At 49.1% G+C, this 10,290-nt stretch overlaps 1 protein-coding gene across 1 annotated transcript; it reads left to right on the top strand.

Annotated features, from left to right (window-relative positions):
- Nucleotides 1–251: 251 nt before the first annotated feature.
- Nucleotides 252–7,217, top strand: WDR76 (WD repeat domain 76; the record flags this gene model as incomplete). The annotated part of the gene is made up of 10 exons (XM_009073645.1): nucleotides 252–344; nucleotides 741–796; nucleotides 1,589–1,709; nucleotides 2,609–2,655; nucleotides 2,752–2,913; nucleotides 3,408–3,552; nucleotides 4,832–5,046; nucleotides 5,482–5,634; nucleotides 6,424–6,477; nucleotides 6,962–7,217. Coding segments are annotated over 10 exons (1,302 nt in total), but the record flags the coding sequence as incomplete, so codon positions are not given.
- Between the last annotated feature and the right edge of the window lie 3,073 nt (nucleotides 7,218–10,290).

The following is a 10,290-nucleotide window of genomic DNA, read 5'->3' as shown; positions in this document are numbered from 1 at the left end:
TTCACTATTGTTTTCATTCTGATGAAATTTGGGTGGACTGTCCCTTTCATATAACTAATTAAGGAGTAAGTCTTGTGATGCAGCTATACCTGGATGGGGATGGATGGGATGACCCCAATTTTAAGACATTTTTGTTTGTAACAAATAGATCAAACCACTCCTAAAGTAATCTAATCAGTTTGAGACTCCCAGAGCCTCTTTTGCAGCCACTGAACTGTACAATGGAGAGTAAATGGCCTTTGTTTCTGCAGGATGGATACTCCCAGCTATCAGCCTACGAAATGAAAAGGCTGAAGAACATTACAGAGAACGCTAAATTCTTTGCTGCTCTACAGCTGCACAAGGTATGTATAGACTCTAAATAGCACCAAAATGCTCTTTCCAAGTGTCATCCCTCCTGGTGTGAAGCCCTTCCCTCACCAGGGTAGAGGTGTGAGGAGAGCCGTGAATGACTTGAGTGAATTCCATGAGTCCCTGAATGTTTTGGATGGGAAAGAACCTTAAACCCTATCCAGTCCTACCCACTGCCTTGGGCAGGGACATCTTCCACCAGCCCAGGTTGCTCCAAGCCCCATCCAACCTGGCCTGGAACACTCCAGGGATGGAGCAGCCACAGCTCTCTCTATTACTGTTATAATTGCAATAGAGTTGATTGCAGCCTTGAGATATTTCTGGTTTATACAGATTAATCCTTTATGTTTGTTATATATATTTCATAATCTCTTTTTTTCCTCTTTAAGTCAGCTGCAAGACTTAAGCAAATTGCAACCAAAAGACAATCCCATGTCGTCAAAAGGTAAAAGAACAGTCTGCGAGATTTGTGCTCTGTTCCCTCACGCAGGGAGGGAACAGAGCACTTTACCTGCACAGTGAGCGTCTCCCTTCAAGCTCTGAATACCTGGCTGTCTGAAGCTGCATGGATTCATGAACATGCTTCTGCAGTTAGTGCCTCTCTGCCACCCTTTGGAAAGAAAATTATAGTATTAATAGATTTTTTTTTTGTCAAATAACAGAATTTGTTCTTTTTGAGATGTGTGTGTATATATATGTATACATCTCAACAAGAGCAAATACATATATATAAAGGTATTTCAAGCTCATTTCTTTATTTCTGATGATATTTTTGCGTTGGCTAAAGGAAGAAATGTTAAATGATGAAGGAAAATGTTGGGGAAGGGTGTGGGAAAGACAGATGGGGGAAAACTAGATGCACAAGGGAGAGGGTGAGAGTTAATGGAGAAGGAAAGACATTTGGCAGTGCCAGACCAGCACCAGGCCAAGCAGAAAATGAGCTGCAGCCCAAATAAAGGATAAGTGATGGGAGAAGGTGAGAAAGGACAGCTTGGTGCGTGAGTGGCAGGATGGATAATGAATGAGAAGGGCTGGGAAGAGAAGTGACAGTAGTGGATGTGTTACAAGGAGAATGAAGGTGCAAAGTGCTCATAGTGTTCCTTGCTGTCCCTGAGGGAGAAGCAACCACATCCCTCCTGCAGTGGGTCTGGATGTCACTCTGTGTCCCAGCTGTGCCCTGACCCTGCCCTGCGCTCTGTCCCCACGTGCTGTAGCTGAAATGCTTTCCTTGTTCCAGACCCAAGCCCAAGAAGGTGGAGGAGGAACCGGTCCGGCGGCGATCCATGCGCCTGCTCCGAGTGGAGCCCACAGGAATTCCTATGGTGGAGACACCTGCCCAGCCACAAGCAGAGAGAGATGTGAGATGGGGAAGGGGTGGAGGATGTGTGTGTGTATGTGTGTGTGTGTGTGTAGGAGCTCTGCAAAACCAGTGACACTGGTGGCACTGGGCATGGCTGGGTTTGGAGCCCTGAGGTGTTTGGGAGGTGGTGACATAGTGACAGTGATCAGAGGTCAGTTCTGTCACCTCAGGCGCTATGAATGGGAGGTGTCCATGACCTCTCTGCAGGCCAGGCAGTGCTCTGGGGCTCAGCCGGATGGCACAGTGCAGTTTAGGATGCTCAGAAGGGTCCTGAGGCCAAAGATTCTACGTTTTCCAACATCCCATGAAGTTGAGTGGCCTTGAATTCAAAGGTTTATTGCTCTGGGCTTTATTTCACTGTCACTTTTGATCTGGTTTATTTTCCTTGGAAATATTTACCACCTTGTGAAGCAGTGACAGAGCAACAGATGGAAGTTCTGTTGCTCTGAGAGATGGGAATTTAAATCTTCCATGGAGCTGTGGAATGGAGCTGAATCTGTAATAGAGGTCTTGGAGTATCAGGAGAGGGAGTTTGTGCTGTCAGGGCAATTAGGTTTTTAATAAGGTTTTGATACCAACTTTCTGCCTTTACTGTTGATTTCCTGTGTTGTCATGGATGTGTCCTCAGAATATCTGGTGTGGGGAAGGTACCGACTCACCCTGTTTGTGGTTTTGGTGGGTTTGAGTCACACCAATTGCCAATGTCATCCCAGTCCCAGGTGCCAGCTGGACCTTTGCCCATGGTTCCAGAGGATCAGGCAGAGAACAGCAAAGGGACAGAGGCCTTACTGAGCACGTGGATGAGGATAAGTGAGGTATTATTTGCTATAATTTGCTGTCTTTGGGTAAAGACACGTCCCTTGGGCTCTGGTTCTGATCAGTGTCTCCTCGCTGCAGCTGCATGCAGATGATGATGCTGTTAAGTGCACACCTGACATCACGAGGTAACCTGAAAACAGCAGCTGAAACTGGGGGTTGTCTGCTTCCCCTTCCTTCTCTAATGAATATTTTGGTGGTGCTTGGTGCCTGTGGCTTTCCAGGTACCGGGAGAGCCTGAGCAGCATGGTGCTGAGCGAGGAGAACATCAGGAAGGTGGTGAAATCCCGGGTGTGCTCCATGGCCATCCACCCCTCTGAAAGCACCATCCTGGTGGCAGCTGGAGACAAGTGGGGGAATGTTGGCCTCTGGAATGTGGTGAGTGAGTGGGTGCTGTGCCTGACCTGCACAAGTGTGTGGTGCAGGATGGGTGCAGAACTTGGTCCACAACGGCCTGTTTACTTAAAATAATAGAGCTTGAGTGATGCCCAGGTTAGAAGAGAAGACACAGGAGATTCAGCTCTACATTCAGTTTGGGTCACTCTGATTTAGCTGGAGCTCTCAGTGGCCCACTGTGTCCATACTGTGATGTAAAAGGCACATGTGGTAACACAAACCAGTTCTCTGGTACTGCTCTCCAGGTCAGGACTCTGCAGGGACACCAATTGTAGGAAGTTGCAGCTTTCCCTAGTTAGGGACCAGAAGCAGCCTTACTGCCCATGTTACCTGTGCTAGTGCCTCCTCTCATCCAGCACCCTCTGCTTCCTCAAAAAACATTCAAAAACCAGAGACCTGACTTTGAAAGCTGCAGTAATTGATAGAAATGACTGAAGTGATCAGCATCTGTCTCTGTGGAACCTCTTGTTTTGCAGAGCTGCAGGTCTGAGGAAGGAGCCCACATGTTCACCCCCCACAATTTCCCAGTCTGCTGCATGCACTTCTCTCCCTGCAATCCTGCCCACCTGCTGTCCCTCAGCAATGACACTCTGCGCTGTGGCGATGTCACCAGGGCTGTCTTTGATGAGGTGAGTACTACCTCCTCGGAGATCTCTCCGTGGGCACTGCTGGGAAGGTTTACTCTCCTTGTACCAAGTTGTTATTAGGTTGTTTTATTAATAAGAAAGCTCAAGGTTCTGTTTCCACAAGGACACATGAATTTACCTTTTATTAACATCACAGAATTAGGAAGATGCTTCCTACTCACGGAAACATAGTCCCAGCCTGGGTTCTCCCAGTTTCCTTCCTGCAGGGACAGCTGCAATTGCTGGATTTAACTTCCTCTCTGTCATCAGCAATGTTTCTCCTCTCAAGGCTTTGCCTTTAGGTGGTGACAGAGCGATTGAAAGAACTAAGAACAAACCCCACAAAACCAGCATTGTAAAACAACACAGACCATGAGCTGCCTTTGCATTGCTCAGCCTCCCAGAGACAGGACACTGTGCCTGTCTCTGCACCCTCACCCAGCTGGGTGTGCTGGGTTCTGACAGACACAGCTGCATTGAGCAGCTCCAGTGCTGGGAATGTAATAACCTACTGCAGCTTAAACCTTTTTTATTCCCCACCCCTTCCAGGCACTCTGATTTTGGCAGGGCTACAGGCAGGCAGGTGTTTGGGCAGTACCTGAGTGGTCACTCGGGAGGGACCAGGGGGTTGTTGATTGAGTCAGATGCTTGCAAGATGATGTCTTGAGAGGTCAGGGGGAGAGAAACTTGTTCGGTTTGCCATATGCAAAGTGGGATCCAGCCTTGGGATACGTGGATACGTGTAGGATTATCAGTGCTGTGGAACCAGCACACCTGGGGAGAGCTGAGGTTCCTGCAGCACCACTATACTTGTGCTAATTGCTTTTGTGAGAGCATCCCCAGGGAATAGGATGGGGTGACATCCTGCTCTGATCCCCCAAACTATAGGGAGCCAAGTTCACATTTCTGCACCTAATTAAAGGTTTCTGCAGCACTGGAGAAGGGAAAGGTGTCCTTAACCCTCATTCTGTGTGTGCTGGAGGCCAAGAGCCCTTGGATTGCTGAGCAGGAGCTCTGGCAGGGAATTCACTGTGCTGCTCCTGTCTAGTTTGGATGGTTAATTATCCCCTAATTATTTCCCCTGTGGAAAGCATACCTGTTCCACAGAAGGGGGATGTGCATGCCTAGCTGAGTCTGGAGCTGTCACATCACACAGGATTCACTATGTTTTTAGTGAACTAGAAGGGAAAGGATGAAATCTGCAGCCCAGGAGGTGTTTGGGTGCTAGGAGCAACTCAGTGTGTCCTTGAGTAGTTCTGGTACCATTCAACCTTCCCTTCAGATCTGCAGGAGTGAGGACAACTTCTCCTCCTTCGACTTCCTGGAGGACAATGCCTGCACAGCCATTGTGGGACACTGGGATGGGGCTGTGGCTGTGGTGGACAGACGGACGCAGGCAATGGCCCCGGAGCTGTCTGTGGACATCGGCTTCAGGCGCACACGGACAGTCCACGTGCACCCTCTGAGCAAACAGTACTTTCTGGCTGCTGGAGCAGTGTATGTGGCTCAGCACAACTGCAGGGACTGGTTTGGTTGCTCTGGGTGCCTGGGCTGGGTCTGGGGGGCGCACTGGGAGGGCAGGAGAGAATGAGGATGAGCAATTCGTCAGCCTCAATGGTCAAAGCTGTCTTGATCTCTTTAGAAAACATGTTTTCAGTCCTTAGCAGGTTTTTAAGTGGGATTTGCTTTGATGTCCTAATCACCTTTTAGAAATGGGGACACAGGGGCCCTGGTGGGCCTTGGCAGACAGAGAGGTTGCAATGAGCTGCTCTTTGGGGTAGGTTTGGTGCTCCCAAAATCTCTTGGAGCCACCATTTGCGTGAATGTTGAGCTCTGCACCAGTTCTGTCTTCCATGGCTCTGGAGCATTTTGGTGAATGATGGGTCAGTACTTGGTGTCCATTTGTGAGGGTCTGTGTGGTGCCTGTTGCAGGGATGTTTGTGTTTTCGACATTCGACACCTGAAGAGCAAGCAGAATGAGCCTGTGAGCTCCCTCAAAGGACACATCAAGAGTGTGGCCTCAGCCTATTTCTCACCTGTCACCGGGAGCAAGGTGGTGACAGTGAGTGCTGATGACAAGCTGAGGTAAGGCAGGCTGGGAGGAAGGAATGTTCATGCAAAATATCAACTGCTTGAGAATATTATTGTTACTATCATCCTATCGGTGTTATTATCATTATTATCATCATTAGAAGTAGTACCTCTCTGCATTACCTGTCATTGAGAACTTTATCACTTTCCAAAAAGTGATAAATATTTACTGGCATTAATATTTTTAATTATTATTTTTGTTTGGGTTTTTTTTTCCCCTAATTCTCATTTTCTGGAATGATATTTAACAAAGAACAGTAAAACACACAGACACTGTTAATCCTGAAAAACCAAACAAAAGCCATGAAACCACCAAGCAAAAACCAGCCCAAACCTGATGATGAGCATGAACTCAGAGTGCTCAGAAACTGGATTTATTTTTAGCTGCTGGTGCTTCATACGATGACAATATCAGCTCTTTTGTAACTAGCCTACTGTTTCATAATTTAAACTGCTGGGAGTTGCTTGTAGTAGAGGTTTTTTTTTCTCCTGGGTAGCTTTGTGCCCATAATTTAGGTAATTGCCTGATTTAGCTCTGACCTCAGCAGTGTTTTTGCCCTGGGGGTGAGCGGTAACGGTTCATGGGGTGAAGGAGTGGGCAGGATGCTGTGCTGGTGTCTGGGCTCCTCCAGCAGTGTCACCACCGGTGACTGCAGCTCTGGCTGAAAGCAAATACAATTCTCAAAGCACAATGAGTAATTTCAGCTGGGGTGTGGGTGCCTGTTTGTGAGGGAAGGGCTATAGTACATGTACCTTGTGTGAACGTGCTGGTTTGTGTTCCAGGATCTACGACACCACATCCTTGTCATCCACTGTCACAGCCCTCAGCGTCATCAGGTAAGAGAGCACACCTGGGCCGAGGGCAGTGCACTGTGGCTGCTCCCAACATAGAGTATGGCTTCTCACTGCCAGAGGGCAGGGACAGGTGGGATGTTGGGAAGGAGTTGTTTCCTGTGAGGTGCTGAGACACTGGCACAGGTTGCCCAGAGCAGCTGTGGCTGCTCCATCCCTGGGAGTGTTCCAGACCAAGTTGGATGGGGCTTGGATCAACCCAGGCTAGTGGAAGGTGTCCCTACCCCAACGAGTAGGACAAGATAGGCTTTAAGGCCCTTCCAACACAAACTATCCATGATTCTTGTCCCATCCTGCCCATCCCAGGGCAGGGATCCACTACAGGGATCTGAGCTGGATGATCCCAGTGCTGGGAGTCTAGAAGGTGAGGGAGCAAATAGGACATAAATAGGGAGCAAATAGGACATAAATGACAATTTAAAATCCTGGATTCACTCAGAGGGATGTTTCTCTTCTCCTTCCACTGCAGACACAACAGCAACACAGGGCGCTGGCTGACCCGCTTCAGGGCCATCTGGGACCCCAAGCAGGAGCACTGCTTTGTGGTGGGCAGCATGGCACAGCCCAGGAGGATCGAGGTCTTCCAGGACACCGGGAAGTTGCTGCACAGCTTCTACAACCTGGAGTGCCTCAGCTCCGTGTGCTCCATCAACGTGGTCCACCCCAGGCAGAATATACTGGTGGGAGGCAACTCCAGTGGTCGCCTCCATGTCTTCAAAGAGTAACAAATTGCCTTAGATGTATTATTTTCTTCCTTGCTGCCTTAACTTTCTTTAGTCTGTGCTGAGCAGTTAGGAGCTGACTGGTTTCTCAGGACAGACGTGTACTTTAAAAGCCTTAAAATAAATCCTTTAAACTGCCTTTGGCACCTGTGTATTCAGTGGAATCCTGATGGGACAGCAGGATTTGGGTGAAATAGATATACCTAAAATTGAATTAGTTTTTTTAAAAAAGGAGGAAAAACATGGGATCAGCACTTGCAAAATGGATGAGGAACCTGTTAATGATTTCCATGAGAAGCTGGAGTTGTGTGTCCATCACCTGAAGTGTTCAGTGTCCCTGTCTCCAGGAGGATTTGTGCCTTGAGCTGTCTGAGGTGTGATTAAATCCTTCCTGGGACTGGAGGGAGCTTGGTGTGAGCTGATGCCATGGGGCATCTCCATGGGATGAAGCCTCTGTGCCCTTGGGTTGTGTAGCCTGTGCTGTACCCAAACAAAATAGGTCCAAGGTCACTGAGTCCCACCATTTCCCAGCACTGTTCACCCCGACCATGTCCCCAAGTGCCATATCCACATGGCTGTTAAATCCCTCCAGGGATGGAGACTCCACCGCTGCTCTGGGCAGCTGTACCAGGGCTGGACAGCCCTTTTGGGGAAGAAATTTTCCCCAATATCCATCCAAAACCTTTCCTGGTACAACTTAAAACCATTTCCTCTTGTCCAGTCACTTGGGAGCAGAGCCTGGCCACCTGGCTGCACCTCCTGGCAGGGAGTTGTCCAGACCAGAAGGTTCCCCCGACTCCTTTTTCTCCAGGCTGAGCCTCCCCAGCTCCCTGAGCTGCTGCTGCTGCTCCAAACCCTTCCCAGCTCCATTCCCTTCCCTGGTCACACTCAGCCCCTCAATGTCTTGTCATGAGGGGCCCAAAACTCCATGTGCATTTGTAAAATGGTGTTCAAACAGTGCAGGGATGTGTAAAGGGACACACACTGCAGCAGAACTCCCATGGCATGAGGCTGCTCCTCACTCCAATAAGGAGCTGCTAAAAGACCAAATTCCTCACAGTTCTGAGCTGTTTTCACTCCAGTAAAGAAAAAAATCAGACCCACAGAACAAAGCAGGTTCCAACTATGCTTTTCATGATATTTAAATATTTATTTAAATTTAAAAATACTTTTCATGGCACCAATGATTTTATGCTAACTAAGGTATTGGATATGTAGAAAAAGGTACATTTCGAAGGAAAAAAAGTAACTTACAGTATTTGGCACATGAAAGGTTAATTTCTAGATTTTCTCCTTTATGAAAACTAAGAAATTCACATTTTCAGGTATTTTACCATCTACTGCTCAGAGATGCAGTATGCTAGGACAAGATTGATGGGTTTCTGATCAGAACCTATGGGACAACATCTTGATAGAAAGACAGGTAAAACTAACAGGGTGAGGAACACGAGACAGAGTCCGGGACAGAGGGGGAAACGTACAACAGAAATCACCAGTTCCCGTGGGTTTGCAGTAAAACACTGGGTGACAACTGCAGAGGTGACCTGGGGCTACACAAGCGTTACCCAAGGGAAGCCGAGGTGGAACATCCAGGTGGGGACCGGGAGATGTGTCCGAAGAGGATGGAGCACGGGATGGAGCTGTGCTGGCACACATCACACATAACATTGCAGGGAGGAGGAGGAGGAAAAGGAGGAGGGAGGACACTGCAGTGTAAACCTGGGGTGAAAAACTTCAGCGTCGGGACAAGCACAACTGCATAGAAACACCAGCGCTAGGGGCTGAGGTAGGAACACTACGCTAAGAGTTAATTCTGCTATGTTGCATAAAACAGGATTATCATGTTTAAAAAAATCGCTCCTCCTCCTCCTGCAGCCTTCCCAGAGGGCTTCCAAAGCCTTCCAGGGAGGCTCCTGCCTGCTCCGGCCCCAGGGCTGGGCCCTGGGCCTCCTCAGGCTCACGCTGTGCCGTGGCTGTGACTGGGGCAGGGGCTGTGCCCCAACAGCCAGCATGAAACAGGACCTCTCCCTTATTGCAGTGCCCATGATCCTGGTCTGTTGCGGTGTTGGGTCACCCCACGGCACTGTCCCACTCCGCAGTGGGTGGTGGATGCTCAGCGACAACACGGACATCAGGCTTGGTAGAACTGCAGTTATGGCCCCAGCTTACAGTAAATCTCTCCCTGAGATGAAATTAAACTTGCTCACCTGTTTTCACCTTTTATTTTTTGCTAGTATGTCCAACTTCTCACTCAAAGCTAACCAGAACCGGCTGTTATTGCTCCCTGTGGATGGGCTGCTGCTCCTGGTGACCGACAGTCCTGGGGGTCATCACCAGTACAATGAGTTGAGTTTATTGAGTTTTGCTTCAGAAAAGATGGGGCTGATGGTGTCCGTTGGCGTCTTCAGTGTCATCCGTGCTCCTCAACTTCTGTCCCCTTCAGAAGTGTCCAAACCCAGAGCTCCTGCTCTGCCCCAAACTCAGAGCTCCTCTGTCCCAAACCCGGCAGGGCTCAGTTGGCTCTTAGCTTATGGAAGTTTACTCCATATCCTCACTGGGAACTGCTCGGTACCAGTGCCCACGGTCACCCCATCCGTAAAGTAAAAAAAGACTCGATTAGATTCAATAACAAAATAGCATCTCCTTGTTAAAATAGACCTTGAAAGGACTCTTTTTTTTTTTTTTTGTTCTTTTTTGCGGTTGTATTTTTTTTACAAAACAGGTACAACTGGTGGAGGGTAAAGGTCTTCCCAATGGACCTGACACAGTCACTACGGCTCTGCACCAGGCTTGGCCGCTCGTGCCCGGTGTCCCCAGGCTGCCCATGCTTCCCTGCCCTCGGGAGCACTAGCGCTTCAAGGCTTAAGAAGGTGGCGAAGGGCTGAGTCCACAGCGGGGCGAGGGCTCCGGGTGGCTGTACCGTGGCGCGTGGGGGGACCGGGCCGTCCCCGGTGCGTCACCTCCCGGGGGGCTCCGGTGAGCGGGGAGGGCTCTGCCAAGCGGATCGTGGAGGGCACAGTGCGGATTTCATACCGTAACAGTACACGAGTGTTAAGTTAAACCTCAGTAGCACCAT

Source organism: Acanthisitta chloris, unplaced genomic scaffold (assembly GCF_000695815.1).
Source record: "Acanthisitta chloris isolate BGI_N310 unplaced genomic scaffold, ASM69581v1 scaffold30824, whole genome shotgun sequence".
Taxonomy (NCBI): domain Eukaryota; kingdom Metazoa; phylum Chordata; class Aves; order Passeriformes; family Acanthisittidae; genus Acanthisitta; species Acanthisitta chloris.
This window is presented reverse-complemented; position numbering and strand designations above follow the sequence as displayed.